Source organism: Crinia signifera, chromosome 19, assembly GCF_055691185.1.
Source record: "Crinia signifera chromosome 19, ASM5569118v1, whole genome shotgun sequence".
Taxonomy (NCBI): domain Eukaryota; kingdom Metazoa; phylum Chordata; class Amphibia; order Anura; family Myobatrachidae; genus Crinia; species Crinia signifera.
Genome location: NC_139226.1, coordinates 132868298 through 132893264, shown reverse-complemented (window position 1 = coordinate 132893264; position 24967 = coordinate 132868298). Strand labels below are relative to the sequence as shown.

Here is a 24967-nt window from a genome sequence, read left to right as displayed (position 1 = left end):
GTCTCCTGCCCCAAGAGGGGGTTCAAAGTCTCCTGCCCCAAGAGGGGGTTCAAAGTCTCCTGCCCCAAGAGGGGGTTCAAAGTCTCCTGCCCCAAGAGGGGGTTCACTGTCTCCAGTCCCAGAAGAGGGCTTTCTGTGTCCAGCCCCAAAATGGGATTTCAAGTGTCCAGTCCCAAGTAGGGGTGAATCCAGGTGTCCAGTCCCAGAAGGGGGATATTCCAGGTGTCAAGCTCCAAGAGGGGGAAATTCCAAGTGTCGAGTCCCAGGAGGGGGTCCTGTATACCAGAGACCCTGGAGGAGAGTCGGACACTTCTGCCCTGGCCTCCGGGCCTGAGGACACTTCTGCCCTGGCCTCCGGGCCTGAGGACACTTCTGCCCTGGCCTCCGGGCCTGAGGACACTTCTGCCCTGGCCTCCGGGCCTGAGGACACTTCTGCCCTGGCCTCCGGGCCTGAGGACACACCTGCCCTGGCCTCCGGGCCTGAGGACACACCTGCCCTGGCCTCCGGGCCTGAGGACACACCTGCCCTGGCCTCTGGGCCTGAGGTTGTTCCAGTTATTCCAGTGCAGACTGCCTTGCCCAAGGCATCCGAGGGGTCTGCCATGCACAAAACACTCAATGTGCCCGCCGTGTCTGAGGCTTCCGTGGTTCCAGTTTTTCCTAAAAAGTCCAAGATTCTTGGTCAGCTGAAGCCTTCCAAAGCCCCAATTCCATCAAAACCATTTCAAGATTCAAGCAGAGAATATTCGCCCATCTATTTTGATGGGGATCTTGTCCATTATGAAGCCCTGGTGAACCAATATTTGTCTATATTGGAAACCTTCATCTGGTCTCACGCTAGCCAACATCGTCAGTTACCTGTTTTTGGCATTTAAAGGAGAAGCTTTGGAGTGGGCTTGTCCGCTTTATGAATCTAACGACTCCAGACTTCGAGATCTGACATCCTTCTCCAAGGCCGTAGTGGAAAGGTTCGGTTCAAAGACTCCCTGTAAGAATTCCTCCACCACTACAGTTAAAAGTCATCCGGTGGCCAAAACCAACCATTCTTTGCCATCCATCCAAGATTGTGCGCCATCTCAACAATGCCTTAGAACCTCCAAGGTTTCAAAAAATTGTCTATTGATGCCCAAATCTATGGGCGTTAGAATTGGGTACACATCCATGTCCACCCAATGTGTTGGTTCCTCTGGACTGTCCAATTTTCCAGGATCATCTTCTGAAAAGCAATCTGCCCCGTCAATACCCACCATATGTATTGGATCTTCCGCTTCATGCTACCTCAGTGGTCCTTCAGGGAGTTTCAATTCAACTGAGAGGTCTTCAATCCTGACCTTAGACCAAGACTCAAATTCAGAGTATGATTCTGATTATGATGCCACTCCCTTCCTGGGATGTCCTGTGCTCTCTGGTGCCTGTTTTGCAGAACCTAAAGCTTCACCTTCCTCAAAAAAATCAAAGCATTCATCTAAGAAAAAGAAGAAGCATCGTCGTTAACCTTGAGCTCCCTTCCAAAGAAGGTTCTGGCAAAGGTGTCCGGAGTCCACCCTGAAGGAGGGGGTAATGTCACAGATCTGCTTAGTCAAGCTTACCTGTTTGGTGATTCTGCTCTGTGTCTCAGTCTGACTCAGTCCTGTCTCCATTCATGCTGCCAGACAGTCTGTGCATTGCTGGTTCATTGATTGATTGCACCTGATTGAAATCCAGGCAGAAGCTTGAATCACCTGTAACCCTTTGCTCTCCTGTTCCATGTGGCTCACCTGTTTAGTTCAGACTGAAGTATTCTGGATTCCTGCCTCAGATTGCAGATTGCCCTCTGTTATTTCCTCCAATCAATACAAGGCAGGGGGGATAAATATCTTGCTCACAGAGGCAGAACTGACTTCAGCAACTTGTCTTCCTGCTGCATGTGCTGGATGTTCTGTGCAGTTCAAGCCTGCTTCCTGGAATTCCTGCGTGAGTCTTCAGTGTTCAGCTCCCAGAGGCTCTGCTTGTCCGGCTGGTCCAGCGCTCACGGTCTGGTCCACAAATGGTCCAATTCCTGCTCCAGTTCCTGCTCATCTAGTTCCTGTGTTTATACTCGTTTTTCTTCAGTTATTTGTTATATGCCAAGTCAGCCATTTCAGTTCTGTTATCTCCGTCACCTGTTCCTGTGTCAACGCCAAGTCGCTACCCTGTCCTGATACGTTTCCTGACCTGCCTGCTACAAGCTGCATCCAGCTATTGTGTGCTACGTCTCTGCTGTAAGCTTCCAGTAATCCTGTCATTCAGCTGTATCCTGATCCCAGCCATCCAATCTTCAATCATTCAACCATCCAATCTTCAGTCATCCAGCCGTCCAATCTTCAGTCATCCAATCGTCCAATCTTCAGCCATCCAATCGTCCAATCTTCAGTCATCCAATCGTCCAATCTTCAGTCGTCCAATCTTCAGTCATCCAATCGTCCCATCTTCAGTCATCCAATCTTCAGTCAGCCAATTGTCCAATCTTCAGGTATCCTTTTCTCTAAACTCAAATCCTGTACATTGCCTTATCCTCCCAGAACTACCGGCACATATCTTGTTTATTTTGAACGGACTGCCATCTTGTTTATTTTTGCCAAGGACTGCTATCTTTTGTTACTTGTTATTTATCAGAGACTTGCATCTAGTTATTATTTGTCCAATCAAGAAGTATTGATCCTGGTTACATTATCTGTTATATGAGTTCCTTCAATAAACCTGTTTGTGTTAACCCATCTCCGGCTGGTCACGCCTCTCTTCCTGAGATCCGCACCACTCCATCAATCCACCATCTGACCACTCCAGTCACGACTGATTCCACACACCCATTTCGTGACAACAAGAGCTTGATTAATAAAATGGAGGAGGTGGAACTAGGGGTACAAATCTGCAGCTGGGTGAGCAGCTGGCTGCAGGATAGGGATCAGAGAGTGGTGGGTAATGGATAATTTTTTTCCAGTTGGATACCAGTACTAAGTGGGGTAACACAGGAATCGGTGCTTGGGTCTCTTCTATTTAGATTATTCATTAATGATATAGAGGGAATACTCAGCAAGTTATCAATCTTTGCAGATGTGTCAGGTGATTCGTACGGATAAGGATGTCTCCACGTTACAAAGGGATCTACAGATGGGGCATGGTTCATCTTTGCAGGGGATGGCGATGGCGATGCCAGCCGCCATCCCCCACCAGCCGCCATCTGTATAGCGAGAAGGGGACGCGTGCGCACGAAAGGCATGCGCGTCCCGCTTCCAGTGCTTCCCCCGGGTCACCGTCGGCTTGTCGGCGGTCACCCGGCGTCCCCGCCGCCTGCCTGCACCCCCCACCCCCAACCCTGTCCGTATCCCTGAAGCGGAGACGGACAGGGTTCCCGTCGCCCCGGCGACTGAGACGCGCGTGCGCGTGAGACTTACGCGCGTCTCATTCAGATGGCGAGCCGGGCTGCAGGCGGATCGCCAGCGGTGACGTTCTGGCGATTCGCCAGCAAAGAAGAGCCCAGCCCCATCTGTAAATAAACTAGATGAGTGGGCAAAATAATGAAAAATGCGGATCCAATGTCGACAAATGTAAGGTTATGCATCTAGGGAGATATAACCAATGTGCTACGTATAACATAAATGGTGTAAAATTGGGTAAATCAGATTAGGAAATCGACCTAGGAGTCCAAATTGACAATAAACTGGGGAGCAGTGCTCACTGTCAGGTAGCAGCAAATAAAGCAAATAAGATGCTAGCCTGTATAAAAAGGGGCATGAAATCTAGGGACGTCAATGTAATCTTACCAGTGTACAGGGCACTTGTTCGACCTCATCTAGAATTTGGAGTGCAATTCTGGGCTCCACAATATAAAAATCATAGAAATGGAAAAATTCCAGAGAAGGGCAACCAAACTAATAAAAGGGATGGAGAATTTAGTCCATTGATTATAAATATTGCATTGTATATCCATTGAAAATGTTGTGTATTCAGGTTTTACTTTTTATGTCGATTGGTTGCCATAGTTACACTGTTTTTTTTTTTACAGCGTTGCCACCACCATGCTGAGGGAGGAGGCAGGAGTGGGTAAGACACTTTTTATTTGTTGTGATATCACCTGGCCACAGTAAGTCCCTGTTAGGAGAGGGGTCGGCCGCCTGGGATACATGGCAGCCATGCCGCACTTCCTGCGCGAGCATACCCACGACATCAATGCACGCTGTAGCTCAGCAAACCCATCCCTGCCCCCCAAAATGGCACAACACAGCGTTGTGTTACCATAGGAACAAAAAAAAACAAAAAACAAAAAACAAAGCCAAAATCAAAACAACAAGAAAAAAATAATATATAATATATACATAAGATATGTACAAATGTTAGCAATATATTAGAATTATTTATCTAAATTAGTAACATATATGCAAAGACCTAATAGCAAACCGCATAGCAATATCCCAAACAACTGAATATAAAATACTATCAAAAAGTATAGGGGCAGATTGATGCAAGTCAATAGAGCAATAGAGAAAATTATACACTAAATCAGACGTCCTCAAACTATTTGGCTCTGGGACCCCTCAAACAATAAAAATAATGACAGGACCCCAGCAAGTTACTGCAGATGGTCATCTTGTGTGATCAGCAGACAGCACATACATGGGAGCATTGTGGAGGCACAAAATGATGGGTGGAGTCTGATATACCATAACCCAGTGGTAGCCAACCCTAGCCCTCGAGAGCTACCAACAGTTCACATTTTCCAGACAACCTAGCTGCTGCACAGCTGCACTCATTAATCACTGACACATTTTAAAAGATCCACAGGTGGAGATAATTAGCTCACTTGTGATTCTGTGTGGTCAGCAGATAGCACATACATGGCAGCATTGTGGGGGCACAGAGTGATGGGAGGAGTCTAATATACCATAACCCATCACATCACAGGTGTAGTCAGCAGACAGCACATACATGGCAGCATTGTGGAGGCACAGAGTGATGGGAGGAGTCTAATATACCATAACCCATCACATCACACGTGTAGTCAGCAGACAGCACATACATGGCAGCATTGTGGAGGCACAGAGTGATGGGAGGAGTCTTATATACCATAACCCATCACGTGTAGTCAGCAGACAGCACATACACGGCAGCATTGTGGGGGCACAGAGTGATGGGAGGAGTCTAATATACCATAACCCATCACATCACACGTGTAGGCAGCAGACAACACATAAATGGCAGCATTGTGGAGGCACAGAGTGATGGGAGGAGTCCAAAATAACAGACAATTAAACAGATTTTTTCAGACTCCTTGTATCACTGACTGAGATTAGAAAAGTCATCAGCCTGATGGTCAGCAACATGGAGTCGCGACCCCATGATGAGAAGGTGGGGATCCACTTTGGGGTCAGGACCCACAGTTTGAGAACCACTGCACTAAATTAATGATACAATACCAGAGTATTCATTAAGGCCAACGTACCCAAACGGGCAATCCACCGCGCCTCACACTGTAGAAGTCTAATCCCATGATTGCCACCTTGAATCGAGGGTGGAATGTGGTCAATCATTCAAAATTTTAAAATAGCAACACCGTTTGATGTCTGGAAAAAGTGCCTTGCAATGGGGTGTTCACTCTTACCTGTGGCCAGGGCACACTTTATGGCAGAACGATAGGCAGTCAGCCTTTCTTTAAAGGGGTGTTTGGTTTTGCCCATGTAGACTAAACCACATGGGCAGATGATCTCATAGACAGGGTACTTAGAATTGCACGTGAGGTCATGTCTGATGTATATTGGTTTGCAGGAGTGTGGGTGGTAAAATGTGTCTCCTGTCTATCAAATACCTACAGGTGACACAGGTACAGCAACTGCATCCAAGGCGACCTAAGTTTTTAATAGATGGGTCCACCACAATATTGGTCTTGACCAACAGATCCCGGAGATTATGTCCCCTATGGTAGCATGACAATAATGTGGTAGATCCTAATGTAGGGTCAGGGTCCAGATTGGACCGCAGACCACAATTTCTTTGAAATACGGTTATTGTGTTTGATAATATATATAAGATGATGAATACACATACCAATTATAGAGTCTTGTAGATCCTTCGTAATGAGGCCAAGGTCATCCTTGTCTACAAACTTTAGGTATTTCTCTTCTGGTTGACTGGCAGCTGACGAAAGAACCTGGTAGTTTCCTCGTCCAGTGGTACAAACAATAAAAACTGTAACACCCATGTCCTTGAGAAGCTGCATCGGCCCAGCTATGTCATCAGTCGATAATCCATCGGTCATCCACACCAAGACTTTTGGGACATCAGCCCTAGAACCAAACTTTTCTGTATTGAGATTCTTTCGCACATACTCAAGTGCTTTGCCTGTGTTTGTATCCCCCATGTGCTGCCTTACGTTCTGGATGGCCTTTTGAACATCTTTACCGGAACTATATTGGTTGAGGGGAAATTCCAAAGTAGGGTTGGTGCTGATCTGCACAACACTAGCTTGAACGTCGTGTGGACCAATTTTGAATGGTTGAAGGAGGTCACCAATAAACTCTTTGACTTTGGAAAACTCATCATACGTGATACTTCCCGAACTGTCCAGTAGAAAGAGAAGGTCTCCTTCAGAATCTGGGACAACGCTGGAATGATCTGATGAAATGAAGAAAAAAAAATATTTTTTTACAATTGTTTTTCAGAAAACATGACAATATAATATTATGTCAAACTCTTAAGAAAACTCGTTGCTAACGTTTAGTGTTTATTTTATAGCAGCTCTCTGTCAACCTGACAAATGTTTTTTAATACCAGTAATATGAAAATTTATATTCCTTTGTAAATTGTATTCTTTGTCTCTGTGTTGTATTCTGGTTCCAGTTAATAGATCTACAGAGTCTACTCTAGGCAGACACAAAAAGGTCAACATGGTCAAATGATCAACATGGTCAAAAGGTCACTATGAAAAAGTTTGACTCGAGAATAGGTTGACATGATTTTTCACATTTTCAAAAAAAATGTGGACAAATATATACAACAGAAACACACACTCAGAACAATCTATGTGTCTGATTTTTGATACCTTCGCCCCCCCCCCTGCACGTTTGTGATGGTTTTGGCCTGCGCAAGCGCATAATCAGTTATGCGCATGTACAGGGCTTCTGGGGACCTTCTGGGGATCTTCGCAAGAGGACCTGGGTGAGTAGGATTTCCTTCCACAGGTCCCCCATGGATTTCTTCGGCTCCAGGACCCCGGACTCTTCAGCCCTGGAGCCCCGGATCCCAGACCAGCCCCGGAACCAAGGGACCGGAACCAAGGCACCGGACCGGACCCAGGGACCTACCGACGGGCTCAAGATAGGTAAGTATCAGTATATGTGGGCTTTGGATGTATTAAAGTTTTATTTTTCGTGTGTGCCAGTGTGTTTATTTGACTATTTTTATTACTGTGGAACTACAAGTGCCAGCAGGCCCTTTAATGCCCCGCATGCTGGGACTTGTGGTTCTCCAAGTCCCAGCATGCGGGGGAGGCTTGCTGGGACTCATAGTTCCACAGTAAAAGACAATAGGCCCTCCTACCTCCAAGTCTGTCTGTTGTTGCACAGTTTGTCTTATCACTGTTTACTATTGTAAAGCGCAACGGAATCTGCTGCGCTATATAAGAAACTGTAACGGAATCTGCTGTGCTATATAAGAAACTGTAAATAAATAAATAGTTTTTATGCTATTTTTTTTTACACTTCAATCAGCCCGGTGACCACTGCACAGGGTCACTGGGGACAGCACCAGGCTTCAGCCTGGCCAGGTAAGTCCTGTTGGGGGGGGACCCCTTTATTCGGGGGCCCCCACTTCCCCAGGACCCCTGGCCAGGCTGACTGGTCAGAGGGCTGAATGCTTGTATAAAAAGTCTCCCCCCCCCGGCTGTGGCATTACCCTGCTGGCTGGTTTGGCCTGGGGCTGGTTCATAAAATACGTGGGACCCCTAGTCATTTTGTCCCCCGTATTTTGGGAACCAGCCCTGGACCTGGAGCCTGGGGCTGGTTTTAAAAAATCAGCGAAGCCCTATTTGTCGGGTTTCCTGATTTTTTAATACCAGCCCCGGCTCTTCAGCCTGGTGCTGGTTACAGCCGTGGGAGGGGGACCCAACGTCGTAATGGGTAAAAGGGTGACTAAAATGTAGACGCATAACCCGTCTATATAGAAGTTTAGTCACCCTGCCGGCTTCTTAAAATTTAGACGCAAACCCGTCTATATGTGCTGTAGGAGAGATCATGCACCTATGGAACGCCCACATGGGTGTTCCAGCTTTGGCAGTATAGTCGCAAGGACGGCAGCATATCGATTGAACGAGCGTACACACTGCACTTTTGTTCCGATATGGGCCGTCCTGTCGGATGAAAATTAAACAGCAAAGAACCTTCGACCGACCGAGTATGGACGGACAAGACCGTTTTTTTGCCATTTATCGCTCGTACGGGACAGCGTACACACATATACAATTGAACGGCCGTCCGACCCAGAATGGAAGAACGGCCCGACAATTGTATATATGTGTACCCAGCTTTAGTATAATGATAAAAAGCAGACGTACTTATGTAGTATCTGGGCGCCCGATTTTGTGATTGTATGCCTTACCTTAAGGCATACAATCAGATGCGATTCGACGCGATTTTCGGCAAAATCGCATCGAATCGCATGCGATGCAGAAAACATTTTAAGTAATCCGCGGCCGCTCGCCACGCTTTATAAAATCAACTCTATGCCCACTTGGATAGTGGGGAAATTCATGTAAACAATGACTCCTTTATAAAATCGCATCGGATCGCATGCGATTCGATTTTTCCGACCCAATTTTAAAATCGGGCGCCCAGATACTACATAAGTACCAAAGCAGATAACTAGTTACCATCCAAATGTTAGTTTACTGCCTTGCACATATCCCCTGCAAATTGCCAATTTTTGTTTTTTATTATTATTTCTGTTACGCTGGGATCATGTGACACGGTTGTGCTGTCCTTTCTGCACTGGGTGTCAGGGAAGCTTCCATCAGTAGAGATATGAAGTGTATCTAAAAAAACTATGTCAATGAAGTGTGCACAAGTCGCTGCATTAAAGTTGAGTTCATGTTCTGAAACAAGGCCGACACTAGTGAGTCAGACCACAGATAAGAGAATCTGTAGTGAAAGCAAAGTACAAACAGACTGGGGAATATAACTGAGAACACCTGCTCCTCAAATGTTCTACAGATACTATCAAGTCAGTATATCAAGCATCGCAGGTTAGTGATGTGCGCTTCTCTGACAGGTGACATTGCAGACATAAATCTCAAGGTAAATGCCTTACCTCATCCTATAGGAATTCCACCGATCATAAAATGACATGTTAATCCAATATAACTGGCCTTTGACCCCAAAAACTCAATATACTATTACACACATGCAACATGGGGCGGGGGAGAAAATCCTTTACTATGACATGCGGGAGGTGAGTTACTTTTTACACTCTTCCTATATGTAAACTTGTAAGTAAAGCTTACTGACAGACTAGCTTACTAACGTGCAGCAGTTCCCCTGATTGGTGCAGACATTGCTTCACCGTACAGTAGTATGTGAGGAAAGAGTCATATAAGCACTGAAAGCGCCGATTTCTTTTCCACTTCTCCTACAATATTTGTCATCTCAGGATGGCGTAAAAAGGCAGCGAAGACAGCAGTCTCCCTGACTACTCCCTGTTATCCCCCTCCCTTTCTGTGGTAGTAGCCAATCAGAGTAGCCCATGGCATATGCACATGCTGGATCTCCTACTGCCCCAGTGCCCCCTCACTGCCACGCTAAAGAAAAGTGACCCAACCTATGCATACGCTGTATCTCCTCCTCCTGGCCTCGTCACCTGTGGTGCCTCGCACCTCTCCAATCCATTCTTAACGCTGCTGCTAGGCATATCTTCCTCTCCCGCTGCTCTACCTCCGCCTCCCCCCTCTGTCTATCTCTTCACTGGCTCCCCATTCCTTTCCGAGTTCTCTTTAAACTCCTCACCACCACCTACAAGGCTCTCTCCTCCTCCCCCGCTCCATACCTCTCTTCACTGCTCTCTATCCACACTCCCTCCTGTCCTCTTCGCTCCATCGCTGGCAGCTGACTGACCTCTCACCTAATCACCTCCTCCCACTCCCGTGTCCAAGACTTCTCTCGAGCTGCCCCCCTGCACTGGAACAACCTCCCACCACCCATCAGGCTTTCTGATTCCCTTACCTCCTTCAAGCGCTCCCTCAAAACCCACTTTTTTTGACTAGCCTATCCCTCCTCCTAACCTCTTTTGATCCTCCTATCCTGCCTCCGTTCCTACTTATCCTATTGTTTTTCGTTCGTCCACCCACCTATTTTTAGTATGTTATGTCTTATGAGTAGGGCCCTCCTTCCTCACGTACTCACCCTACCTCTTTACCTCACCTGTGCTCCTGCCCTGTTCTTCCCTTCCTCTACTTCATCTTCAGTCTCCTCGACAATTTTGACACCTACTTCTGAACTGATGCTGATTTTAGTTCTACCAGCTATACCCCTATTTATACTGTATTTTTCAACACACCCTGTATGTTACCTTGTAATTTGTTTTTTTGTTTGCTATGTACGGCGCTGCGGACACTTTGCGGCGCCTTATAAATAAACGTACTACTATTACTACCTGTCCCCGCTGCCATCAGTAAAGTGACCTGACATATATTTGCTGGGTCACCCCCCCTAAGCGCCTGGTGTCATACGCTTGCCTACCTCGCACTGCCCAACACAGACCCTCCAACATTACTCATTCCATCTGGTACACAATGCTCTGCTCCTGGACTTCCCTCTTAGTTTATGATTGCAGTCACCTGTGCTGCAACACCGTTATTATCAATTACCTAGTTCAGCACATAGAAGGGAAGTCCAGAAACAGAGAATTCAGGGCCTAACGGAATGGGTAATGTTGTAGGGTATGCCACTGAGGCACTGACATGAGATTACCCAGCGCCTGGCGTACATGCAAAAGGGCAAAACTTAGCTAATTCAGAGGTAAACAGGAGAATATTGTCATGCTGGAGCCCTGGTTACGTGGCTGAATGGCAGGAAGTTGCCCTGGCATGTGTATTGTGATTAGCAATGCCCGTTTGTGAATCGTTTGTGGAGTGGACATTCCATGTCACCCTATGGGTCGCAGGTGCTTAGGTTTGTGAACATACTGGTGGAATAATAATTGGATAAGCATGGCTACATCTGTATAACTGAATCTAAACCACAGCTATATATAGCATCAAAGTGTACAATCCACAAAATTGTATGAAATGTAGCCCGGCCCATGTCCTCTTCTTCTATCTCTATTCGAGAGGTTGCCAACCACACTCCTCACAGTACAGGTTTTAAGCATAGCCATAACTGAGCATACAGGAGGTGACTAATACCCCTTTCACACAGAAAATGAAATACCCAGGTGAAGCAGCTCCACCCGGTAATTTCATTAAGTACACGGGTACTTTTTCTGTAAAGGGATGGCGGCTGGCGGCCCCTGAAAGAACCACAGGTGCAGGACCGTCCCATTTTTGTGAGTGTGTGGGGGGAGATAGACGCTGTGCGCATGTGCACAGCCTCTATTCAAAGGAACAAAGGTGCTGTGAAAAACAGGTGCACACATGGACGCCACAAGAGCGTCCCAATTTCTCAAATACTGTATAAATGTTGGAAGTATGCTACTACAGAGCCCTGACTGGGGAACAATGACAGAGTTTCAGAAACAAACATGAAACCACACCTTGGCCTATTGATAGAGTTAATGGAACAAGAGCAAATTCCATGCCAAAAGTGTGCCTATAAAGCAGACACACCCAGGAACTCTGAAACACAGACACATCCTGTCAAGAGATTCAAACACTATGGCCTGAAGAGACCTGTGGAAGTGTCAGTCTGGCAGACACATTATATCACTTCAAACAGGGCTGCCAAGAGAAATCCTGGGCCCCGGTACAACAGCGTCACGGGGCCCCCCTGGAGTGGCGAGCAACAGAAAAGAGGTGTGGCCATTAAAGGATATAGGGGTGTGTACCACACCATATACACTTTATGCAACACAATAGTAGACCCGTTATACTTGCCCCTTACACATTATGCTACACAGAATGAGCCAAAATTCAAATCGATTACTTGCCGCCCCGTTCGTATGCAGCAGTGTGGACAGAAGCGTGGGGTGGTGGATATGGGTTGCGCCCATGGGAGTAAGGGGTCGTGGCCACAGATGGGCAGATAGCGGCAGGGTCCCTGCGGAGGATGGGAACTAGGTAATAGCTCCCATCCTCCGCAAGGACCCTCTGCCCCCCTGCGCTGCCCAGACCCCTATGCCATACAGCAGGGGTGGCCAGCCCACGGCTCCTCTCTCCAAGATCTGTGGCTGGCACGATCATCCCCATTTGAAGCGCCGCCTCTGGAGTATAAGGATCCCAAGCTCACACATGCAGCAGGGAAAGCGGCAACAGTTCTTTCAACCTGCTGGCAAGAAGCAGCAGATGCCACTACTTGCAGTATCGCCGAGCTGAGCTGCCGGTATCTGCTGTGTCCCCCAAAGCTACAGATCCGGCGCCAAGAGCAGCTACATTGTGATGGCCAGCGGTATGTGCACCTGGAGGGAGAGGGGGGATTGTGTCCATTAAACCTCTTTAATCTCATGTAATCCTGGGCAGTATGGTCCCACCCAGATCGCATTCCATATATGATCCGTCATAAATGGGCCCCATGTAGCCTGTTCCCTTCACACACATTGGAGGTCATTCTGATTGACCACAAAGCTGCAAAATTTGCAGCTTTGCGGGTTATCTAAATACCTCAGATTTCACGCATGCGAACGGATGTTTTACATACAGTAATCATCGATTTGCAGCTTGTGTGCAGGGCAGTGCGGTTGCCGACCATCAAATCATTTCTCAAGCGCTCGCAGATCTAAGTCAGTCTCTGCTGTCTTAGATCTGTGGCGCTCCTGTACGAGAAGAGGGCGGGCAGCTGACATCCGGTGACATCAGCTGCCCTCCCCCGGCACCCTCGTCATGGGAGTTCCCATCGGCGCAACCCATATCCACCACCCCACGCTTCCGTCCACACTGCTGCATGCGATCGGGGCGGCAAATAATCGGTTTGCCACACCCGCTCACACAAAGTGGCTGCACATGCACAACATCGCTCCCCTGTGTGAACGTGCGGGGGAGCGAACCAACCTGAATGAGGGCCATAGCCTGTTACACACACACATAGCCTGTTCCTTCACACATACAGTACATAGCCTGTCACACACACATATACATACATAGCCTGTTACACACACACACACACATATACATACATAGCCTGTTACACACACATATACATACATAGCCTGTTACACACATATATACATACATACAAAGCCTGTTACACACACACACACACACACACACACATAGCCTGTTACACACACATATATACAAAGCCTGTTACACACACACACACACATAGCCTGTTACACACACACACACACACACACACACACACATATAGACATACATACATACATACATACATAGCCTTTTACACACACACACACACACACATACACACACACACACACACACACAGCCTGTTACACACACATATATATACAAAGCCTGTTACACACACACACACACACACACACACACACACATATAGACATACATACATAGCCTGTTACACACACACACACACACACACACACACACACACAGCCTGTTACACACACATATATATATACATACATACACAGCCTGTTACACACACACACACACACACACACACACACACATATACATACATACAAAGCCTGTCACACACACACACACACACACACACACACACACACACATAGCCTTTTACACACACACACACACACATATAAAATACATACATAGCCTGTTACACACACACACACACACACACACACACAGCCTTTTACACACACACATATAGACATACATACATAGCCTGTTACACACACACACACACACACACACACACACACACAGCCTGTTACACACACATATATACATACATACACAGCCTGTTACACACACACACACACTTTTTGTCTGTTCCCCCTGTCCATAGCCATGCATTGCGGGCGGCATTACCTTTTGAACCAGGAACTTGGAGCAGGAGCAGGAGAGCCATCGCTGACCGGGCTTAGGCAAAATCGGGGGCGTGGCCTAATCGCGGACCCGTGGCCACGCCCCCTTTTTTGTGTCGGGCCCCCCTGGCAGGCCCGGGCCCAGGTAAAATGTACCCGCCCCCCCTGCCTCTCGGCGGCCCTGACTTCAAACAGTCCGCTGTCTGCTGCTCACGTCACTGTGTCACTGTGCCTATAGTACTTACAGGTCAACCTCATGTATCTGTACAAAGACATTACGCCTGCTGCAAGTAAATAGCTCATGTGTTTTATGTGTGCCATTATAAACAACATTAATGCATCTGTGCAGCACCAGTGTTGGGGAAGTATAGATATTGCCTCAAACACTGAGGTCTGGGTTCAAGTATTACCATGGCCCAAATTGTGTATATTCACCAGACTTGCAAAATCCTCTCCGGGAGAAGCCTGGAGAGGAGTGAAAGGGGGGCAGGAAGAGGCTTCGTTTTGAGGGCGGGGCGAGGGTGACGTCACCAAGCCCCGCCCCCATGACAGACATCCTCATCTATTTTTCGGGTCCTTGGATGGGGGGGAGGGGCTAAGATGACGCAAAATGACTCAAATAGCGTCATTTTAGCCCCGCCCCCTCCCCGCGGACCCGCAAAATTTGTCGTTTTATACCGCAGGGAAGGGGGAGCAGGGGTTGTGAGGAAAATGCGGGAGACTTACCCCCCTTCCCGGGGGGCCAGATTAGCGGGACCCTCCCTGCCATTCTGGGAGGGTAGGCAAGTATGGTATTACCATGGCCCAAATTGTGTATATTCACCTTATGCTTGCAATAGATAGGATCTGATTGGATTTTACTATGCAACACATAGGGGGAAATTTACCAATATGAAAAACCTAGTTTTTCGTATTGGTATTTTCCCTACGACTGCATACGACTGTTTAAGTCGTATGCAAAGTCGTGTTCCGGAGGATCAGTTACAAAGCAGTCAGATACGACTGCTTTGTAACCCTCCGATGGTGTAATGATTCGTATTAGCGGCCGTATATACGGCCGCTAATACGAATTATTTCTAGCAGTCTGCACGGATCAGTCAGATCCGTGCAGGCTGCAAGGTGTAAAAAAAAATAGAAAAAATAAATAAATAAATAAAAAAACGGCGTGGGGTCCCCCCCACAGCCGAAACCAGCACCAGGCTGAAGGAGCCGGGGCCGGTAATTAAAAATCAGGGAACCCAACAAATAGGGGTTCCCCGATTTTTAACAACCAGCCCCAGGCTCCAGGTCCGGGGCTGGTTCCCAAAATACGGGGGACAAAATGAGTAGGGGTCCACCGTATTTTAAGAACCAGCCCCAGGCACAACCAGCCAGCAGGGTAATGTCACAGCCGGGGGACACTTATAACATAAGGTCCCGCGGCCAAAACATTCTCCCTACCGACCAGTCAGCCTGGCCAGGGGCCCTGGGGGAGTGGGGACCCCCCCAATGAAGGGGTCCCCCCCCTCCAGGACTTACCTGACCAGGCTGAAGCCTGGTGCTGTCCTCGATGCCCCTGGGCGGTGGGCATCGAGCTGATAAATGGTGTAAAAAAAAGATGAACCTATTGTTTTTTACTGTGGCACTACAAGTGCCAGCAAGCCTCCCCAGCAAGCTGGGACTTGGAGAACCACAAGTCCCAGCCTGCTGGGCATTAAAGGGCCCGCTGGCACTTGTAGTTCTACAGTTAAAAAAATAGTGCACAAAACACACTGATACACTTTTAAAATAAAACTTTATTACACACAAAGCCCACACATACTAATACTTACCTATCTTCTCTCCGTAGGTAGCCCTGATGTCCTGTGTCGGCGTCTTCTGGTCCTGTGTCGTCTTCTTCCTCCATGTCGACCGTCGCTGTCGCCGTCCGGATCCGACGAAATCCATTTGGGAAGCTGTGGAAGGAAACCATACTCACCTGTCCCAGCGCGACGTAGTCCAGGTAAGGGTCTTTGCAAAAAAACAAACCGATTCCCCGAAACCAGACCGGACTGACGGAGACGCACGTGTGTTTGTTTACATTGTGCGGCTCCGCCTCCCGAATGCCGCTATTGGCCGCCTTGCTGCCTAGTGGCTCCTGATTGGCCGCTAGGCCGCAAGGCGGCCAATAGCGGCATTCGGGAGGCGGAGCCGCACGATGTAAACACCGTGCGTCTCCGTCAGTCCGGTCTGGTTTCGGGGTGTCGGTTTGTTTTTTTGCCAAGACCCTTACCTGGACTACGTCGCGCTGGGACAGGTGAGTATGGTTTCCTTCCACAGCTTCCCAAATGGATTTCGTCGGATCCGGACGGCGACAGCGACGGTCGACATGGAGGAAGAAGACGACACAGGACCAGAAGACGCCGACACAGGACATCAGGGCTACCTACGGAGAGAAGATAGGTAAGTATTAGTATGTGTGGGCTTTGTATGTAATAAAGTTTTATTTTAAAAGTGTATCAGTGTGTTTTGTGCACTATTTTTTTAACTGTAGAACTACAAGTGCCAGCGGGCCCTTTAATGCCCAGCAGGCTGGGACTTGTGGTTCTCCAAGTCCCAGCTTGCTGGGGAGGCTTGCTGGCACTTGTAGTGCCACAGTAAAAAACAATAGGTTCATCTTTTTTTTTACACCATTTATCAGCTCGATGCCCACCGCCCAGGGGCATCGAGGACAGCACCAGGCTTCAGCCTGGTCAGGTAAGTCCTGGAGGGGGGGGACCCCTTTATTGGGGGGGTCCCCACTCCCCCAGGGCCCCTGGCCAGGCTGACTGGTCGGTAGGGTTAATGCTTTGGCCGGGGGGACTTGCATAAAAAGTCTCCCCCCGGCTGTGGCATTAGCCTGCCGGCTGGTTGTGCCTGGGGCTGGTTCTTGAAATACGGGGGACCCCTAGTCATTTTGTCCCCCGTATTTTGGGAACCAGCCCCGGACCTATAGCCTGGGGCTGGTTGTTAAAAATCGGGGAGCCCCTATTTGTCGGGCTCCCTGATTTTTAATTACCGGCCCCGGCTCCTTCAGCCTGGTGCTGGTTATGGCTGTGGGGGGGACCCCACGCCGTTTTTTTATTTATTTATTTATTTTTCTATTTTTTTACACTGTAGCCTGCACGGATCTGACTGATCCGTGCAGGCTAAAACGCAAATAGAACAGGAAAATGGTGTTCTATTTTCCTGTCGTATTTGCGTGGGTGTTTCACACCACTAAGCAGCCGTATTGTCAGTACGGCTGCTTAGTTAATCAGAAACCACCATTCTTTTGAATGGTGATTTCTGTCGTATCCTATCGATGGTGTAGGGCATTCGTATTTGTAACTACAAATACGAATGTTCCATCTTTAGGACTACGAATTGTTGTATTTTTGGGATTGTAAATCCCGAAAATACAAATTCGTAAAAAAAAGGTGTATTTCTCCCTACGAATACACCTTTTTTCTACGAATCCATTTTGGTAAATTTCCCCCATAGTATATCTGCTCCAAAGGCAATTAACACACTTCTTTAAAACAAGCCACCATGAAAGAATAGGTCTGACTTCAGGGGTGTACAGACGCTTCGGTTTTGACAGGTTTTCGATTCGATTTTGCTTATAAAAGCAAAATCGACTCAAAAGCGAACGGCTTTAAGACGCTTTTGATCCACATTCAATTCGATACGGGCTCCCGTTTTCTCTGTATCGAAAAGAAAGATAGACCGTGCAGGCAAGGAAATATCTAAGTCGATCCAGTAAATGGAAAGTGTGCACTGCGCCTTGAATATAAATCGAAATCGATATCAAATGCAAAAGTGCAATGTGAAATCGAAAACAAATCGAATGCAAATTGAGTCGAATGTAAATCGATGTGTGTGTACACACCTTTATTATCGTTTCAGGAATAAAAAGAAACAAGCAATTCATCGGTTTGGAAGAACCTTAATCAGGAATTAATATTAGGCTGAATGGACATTAATACTCACATCTGCAGTTCAGATCATTTCTTGTGTGCGCCAAGAAAAGTTTTATTGTTCCTCAGTGAGAAAAACAAAATAGCAATCTAGCAAATATGATACCTTTTAATGGCTAACAAAAATAAATGTTGTTAAAATGCAAGCTTTCGAGACTCCTTAGGTCTCTTCCTCAGGCATGGTATAACAAGGTGTGTGAAGAAACACATATATATATACACAGCAGAGTAGGAACAAGATGTGATAGATGGACATTCTTAAGATCAAAACAAAACAAAATAACAGAATGAGCTTGTAAATTGAGTCCTTAATTAGTTTGTAGATAAGTAGTGTGAAAGTTTTATTGTCTCTAAGTTGATGACAGACCAGAGTTAGAGCTCCGATGCCCTCACTCTCTCTGGGCCAGATTCCTCAGATGTTGTAGTGGGCCATAAATCCCTCGGATAGATTCAGTCCTGTGTTAAGGGTGTCAAACGTTGTCATTAATTTGTATTCCCAGACCCTCCTGTCCCTTTGTGATTTGAAATTTCCTTTTAGTATAATCACTTTCATATGATCCTGATTGTGTCCTGGGCTGCAGAAATGTTTGGCCACAGGAAAGTGTGTCTTTTTTTCCTTTATTGTGTGGCGATGGGACCTCATCCTTGCCTTAAGTTTTTGTCCTGTTTCTCCAACATACAGACCCCCAATAGGACATTTGGTGCACAGAATCAGGTACACTACATTGGTAGTAGAACATGTGAATGTCCCTGGGATCTTATAGTCCTGTTGTGTGTTGGGGATCCGTACACTGTCTGTAGTGAGGATATGGGCACAGGTTTTGCAGCTCCTTACATTGCAGGGATAGGTTCCTCTTTGTGTAATGGATTGCAGTGAACTTCGGATTATAATATTTTTCAGGTTTGCAGGTTGTCGGTAACATAGTAGTGGAGGGTCTGGGAATATTGTTTTCAGGCGGTCATCTTTGTGTATGATGTGATGTAGTTTTTTTGCAGTTTTTCTTAGCACCTCAAGCTGTGGGTTGTAGGTGACTACCAGAGGTACACGGTTGTTTCTTTCTCTTTCTTTATATTGGAGAAGTTGATTTCTGGGTATCCTGATGGCTCTGATAATCTGATCGTTGATTGATGTGGGATGATATCCCTGATTTAAAAAAGTCCCTTTAAGTTGTTTTAAGTGGACATCTCTATCTGCTGGGCTGGAGCAGATGCGATGATATCTGATGGCCTGGCTGTAGACAATGGATTTTTTGATGTGTTTCGGGTGGAAGCTGTCCCATCTGAGGTATGAAGGCCGATCCACGGGTTTTCGGTATAGGGTTGTCTGTATTGCGTTGTTTTGAATTGTCATAGTGGTGTCAAGGAAGTTTATCTCGGTATATGAGTAATTCATTGTCAGGTTTATTGTTGGATGAAATCTGTTAAATTTTTCATGGAAATGTATGAGTTCTTGTTCAGAATCAGTCCAGATGATCAGGATATCATCGATGTAACGGAAGTAAGCCAAGGGTTTGATTGGGCAGGATGCCAGGAAGTCACTCTCGAGTTTTGCCATGAACAGATTGGCGTATTGCGGTGCCATTTTACTGCCCATGGCGCACAATAAAGGAAAAAAAGACACACTTTCCTGTGGCCAAACATTTCTGCAGCCCAGGACACAATCAGGATCATATGAAAGTGATTATACTAAAAGGAAATTTCAAATCACAAAGGGACAGGAGGGTCTGGGAATACAAATTAATGACAACGTTTGACACCCTTAACACAGGACTGAATCTATCCGAGGGATTTATGGCCCACTACAACATCTGAGGAATCTGGCCCAGAGAGAGTGAGGGCATCGGAGCTCTAACTCTGGTCTGTCATCAACTTAGAGACAATAAAACTTTCACACTACTTATCTACAAACTAATTAAGGACTCAATTTACAAGCTCATTCTGTTATTTTGTTTTGTTTTGATCTTAAGAATGTCCATCTATCACATCTTGTTCCTACTCTGCTGTGTATATATATGTGTTTCTTCACACACCTTGTTATACCATGCCTGAGGAAGAGACCTAAGCAGTCTCGAAAGCTTGCATTTTAACAACATTTATTTTTGTTAGCCATTAAAAGGTATCATATTTGCTAGATTGCTATTTTGTTTTTCTCACTGAGGAACAATAAAACTTTTCTTATCAACTGGCTAACACGGTACCAAACCTTTTTCTTTTGTGTGCGCCACAACTGTACACGCAGGCTGTCTCTAATATCAAGTAGACAATAGACCGGGGATTCACAATTTCAAAAGGAAACGAAATCAGGTCATATCCCCAAGTCAACGTTTCAACCTACTTCCAGGATTTTTATCATGAGCATAAATATTATTACACAGGTAAAATCTGAATAACTGAGGTCCTTACTAACCATTTTAGTGCCAAATTAATTTGTCAAAATTGGTGTGAAAATTGTCAAGCAAACATTTTTATTCCTCATAAAGAACTGTAATATTTACCTTATATGGGAAATCTAATATTTTTTACACAAGATTTTTTCTTTGAATTTATATAACAAATGTGATCGATGCTGGCACTCAAAGGTTTAAATCGCCTGTTCTCAAGCATGGATATCACTACAACCTCGACTGCAGTGTGCCTTGAGGAGCAAGGCTGGGAAGGTCCTGGTGTACACTGTGACCCCAGGTGTTCCTGATGTAGAACGATTGTACAGTTAACGCCAAATGGGCGTTCCCATGGACGTGTCCCCTCACTGCTGCCCCCCCCGTCTGCATTAGCACCCAGCGCATGCACATAGCCCCCAAATTAACCCCCAGTAAATGATATCGGAATGCAACCAGTAATGATATAGTCAGATTGAGCTACATTCGTTAACGATATTGAGTATACACACTACGGCCCTTATTCTGGTTCACTCGCAAAGGGAAATTCGTCTCAAATGGACAAAACCATGCTGCACTGCAGGGGGGCAGATGTAACATGTGTAGAGAGAATTAGATTTGGGCGAGTTATTTAGTTTCTGTGCAGGGTAAATACTGACTGCTTTATTTTTACACTGCAATATAGATCTCACTTTGAAGAAAAACCCCACCCAAATCTAATCCTCTCTGCACGAGTTACATCTGCCCCCCCCCCTGCAGTGCACATGGTTTTGTCCAGCTGAGAAGGAATTTGCCAGAAAGAGTGAACCAGAATAAGGCCCTATGCGAGGTTCAGCAGTGATGTCATCATTTCCAGGCAAAACAATGTGTCTTTCTGTGAGAAATAGACAAACATTTATCATTCTCAATGTTTTTCCATTTTGTAAATATCACATTGTTTATTTCATCTTGTCCACTAGAAAAGGTCACGATAATAGAAGTTTGCAGATTAGTTGTCTGTATTCCCCCCTTTCCTTTCGTGTATTCATGTTCGAATTCATGGTCATTACTTATGTAAAATAATGAAGAAACATTTAACCTTTTCTACAGGGACTTTTAGAGAAATAGGAACCTGAAAGTCCCTTTCCCCGACAATGGGCCTTATTCTAGTTCACTCTTAGAGGCAAATTCCTTCTCAGATGGACAAAACCATGCTGCACTGCAGGGGGGCAGATGTAACAGGTGCGAGAATAGGCCCCAGCAAACATCCTTCCTGGTCTGCTGAAATGGGGTTTATGCACAATATTGCCTTGTATAAAGGTCACATTTTATTTTTGTGCAGATGATTCCAATTCACTGGGAACGTGGCAAATTTGACCCCGTTCCAATATTTGGGGGTCTGTGCATGTACAAGTACATATTTGTGCATGTGCAGACCATACTTGCCTACTTTTGAAAACTAGTTTCAGGGAGATTATAGTTGGTAGTAGAATTTTGCACAACGCCCCATTGAGGGGGTGTGTCATGCTCCACCCAAAGGGCGTGTCTAGTTCCATATATGGAGAGATTGTGAAAAGAGATTGTGAACGTGGCACCTAGCAGCGTGGGTGTGCACTGCTACATCTGAGGGGAATATTTTAAAATGACTTATATCCAAATGTAGATGAGCCCCAAAGCCGTTAGTAAGAGATACTATACTTGGTAATGTGCTGGGAAATGGTGCTGATGATTCAATGTAAATGTATCTGTCTCTCATTCCTTTTTCCCCAAAAAAAATGTAACAGTGTAATGTGGGCTAGGTGACATGAGGGAGATTGCTAGACTAATGAGGGAGATTGCTGCTATGTCAGGGAGTCTCCTGCAGAATGCAGGAGGTGAGGTAACTATGATGTAACAGTGTAATGTGGGCTAGGTGACATGAGGGAGATTGCTAGACTAATGAGGGAGAGAGGGAGATTGCTGCTATGTCAGGGAGTCTCCTGCGGAATGCAGGAGGGGAGGTAACTATGATGTAACAGTGTAATGTGGGCTAGGTGACATGAGGGAGATTGCTAGACTAATGAGGGAGAGAGGGAGATTGCTGCTATGTCAGGGAGTCTCCTGCAGAATGCAGGAGGGGAGGTAACTATGATGTAACTGTGTAATGTGGGCTAGGTGACATGAGGGAGATTGCTAGACTAATGAGGGAGAGAGGGACATTGCTGCCATGTCAGGGAGTCTCCTGCAGAATGCAGGAGGGTAGGTAACTATGATGTAACAGTGTAATGTGGGCTAGGTGACGTGAGGGAGATTGCTAGACTAATGAGGGAGAGAGGGAGATTGCTGCTATGTCAGGGAGTCTCCTGCAGAATGCAGGAGGGGAGGTAACTATGATGTAACAGTGTAATGTGGGCTAGGTGACGTGAGGGAGATTGCTAGACTAATGAGGGAGAGAGGGAGATTGCTGCTATGTCAGGGAGTCTCCTGCAGAATGCAGGAGGGGAGGTAACTATGATGTAACAGTGTAATGTGGGCTAGGTGACATGAGGGAGATTGCTAGACTAATGAGGGAGAGAGGGACATTGCTGACATGTCAGGGAGTCTCCTGCAGAATGCAGGAGGGTAGGTAACTATGATGTAACAGTGTAATGTGGGCTAGGTGACGTGAGGGAGATTGCTAGACTAATGAGGAAGAGAGGGAGATTGCTGCTATGTCAGGGAGTCTCCTGCAGAATGCAGGAGGGGAGGTAACTATGATGTAACAGTGTAATGTGGGCTAGGTGACGTGAGGGAGATTGCTAGACTAATGAGGGAGAGAGGGAGATTGCTGCTATGTCAGGGAGTCTCCTGCAGAATGCAGGAGGGGAGGTAACTATGATGTAACAGTGTAATGTGGGCTAGGTGACATGAGGGAGATTGCTAGACTAATGATGGAGAGAGGGAGATTTCTGCTATGTCAGGGAGTCTCCTGCAGAATGCAGGAGGGGAGGTAACTATGATGTAACAGTGTAATGTGGGCTAGGTGACATGAGGGAGATTGCTAGACTAATGAGGGAGAGAGGGAGATTGCTGCTATGTCAGGGAGTCTCCTGCGGAATGCAGGAGGGGAGGTAACTATGATGTAACAGTGTAATGTGGGCTAGGTGACATGAGGGAGATTGCTAGACTAATGAGGGAGAGAGGTAGATTGCTGCTATGTCAGGGAGTCTCCTGCAGAATGCAGGAGGGGAGGTAACTATGATGTAACAGTGTAATGTGGGCTAGGTGACATGAGGGAGATTGCTAGACTAATGAGGGAGAGAGGGAGATTGCTGTTATGTCAGGGAGTCTCCTGCGGAATGCAGGAGGGGAGGTAACTATGATGTAACAGTGTAATGTGGGCTAGGTGACATGAGGGAGATTGCTAGACTAATGAGGGACAGGGGGAGATTGCTGCTATGTCAGGGAGTCTCCTGCAGAATGCAGGAGGGGAGGTAACTATGATGTAACAGTGTAATGTGGGCTAGGTGACATGAGGGAGATTGCTAGACTAATGAGGGAGAGAGGGAGATTGCTGTTATGTCGGGGAGTCTCCTGCGGAATGCAGGAGGAGAGGTAACTATGATGTAACAGTGTAATGTGGGCTAGGTGACATGAGGGAGATTGCTAGACTAATGAGGGAGAGAGGGAGATTGCTACTATGTCAGGGAGTCTCCTGCAGAATGCAGGAGGGGAGGTAACTATGATGTAACAGTGTAATGTGGGCTAGGTGACATGAGGGAGATTGCTAGACTAATGAGGGAGAGAGGGATATTGCTACTATGTCGGGGAGTCTCCTGCGGAATGCAGGAGGGGAGATAACTATGATGTAACAGTGTAATGTGGGCTAGGTGACATGAGGGAGATTGCTAGACTAATGAGGGAGAGAGGGATATTGCTACTATGTCGGGGAGTCTCCTGCGGAATGCAGGAGGGTAGGCAACTATGGTGCAGACCCTGAAATGGGCCGTTCCTTGAGGGGAGGGAGGGCCGGGGGCGGTTACAGAGCTCGACCATGGGAACACCCAGCATTTTACAGGGGTCCCCATGAAAATTCCCATGGGCACACCGGCAGGTGGTTGAGATCACAGGACTTCAGTCACCTGCCCCGTCCTCGTAGAGGTAGCGAAGGGATCCGGTGGCGGGGGGTAGGGGGCAGTAGTTCGGCAGGGTGGCGTTTCAGCGCTCAGTAAGCGGCGATCTTTGCTGTTTATCGAGCCAATGTGAATTAGGCCCATGATTCCCTAATTTCCACAGACAGTGCTAGGGCATAATTTAAAGATTTTGAGGACTTAAAATGTCACTGCTAAAAAAGTAAGGGGGTTATCCAATTCAAATATTCCCGACGGGGGAAATAGCGGCGGGAGCCTATTTAATGCTGTCTTTCCTGGCAGCATTGAACAGGAATCTCTGCAGAACGGACCTGACTTTAGTAGCAGTCGCGAACAGACGTGGATTTTCGAGGTCCTGGTTGCAGCTTGACGATCCCCGGGCTGTATCTCGCGCCCACACCCTCTTTTCATCGTTCAGCAG

General features: G+C 46.7%; 1 protein-coding gene across 1 annotated transcript in view; it reads right to left on the bottom strand.

Moving 5' to 3' along the window:
* The window catches only part of VWA1 (von Willebrand factor A domain containing 1), a 124803-nt gene that overhangs the window by 53881 nt on the left and 45955 nt on the right, over positions 1-24967 (bottom strand). The window contains exon 2 of the mRNA XM_083163389.1: positions 6061-6627. Within this exon, the coding sequence (XP_083019515.1) occupies positions 6061-6627 (567 nt within the window). The remainder of the gene's footprint in view (positions 1-6060; positions 6628-24967) is intronic.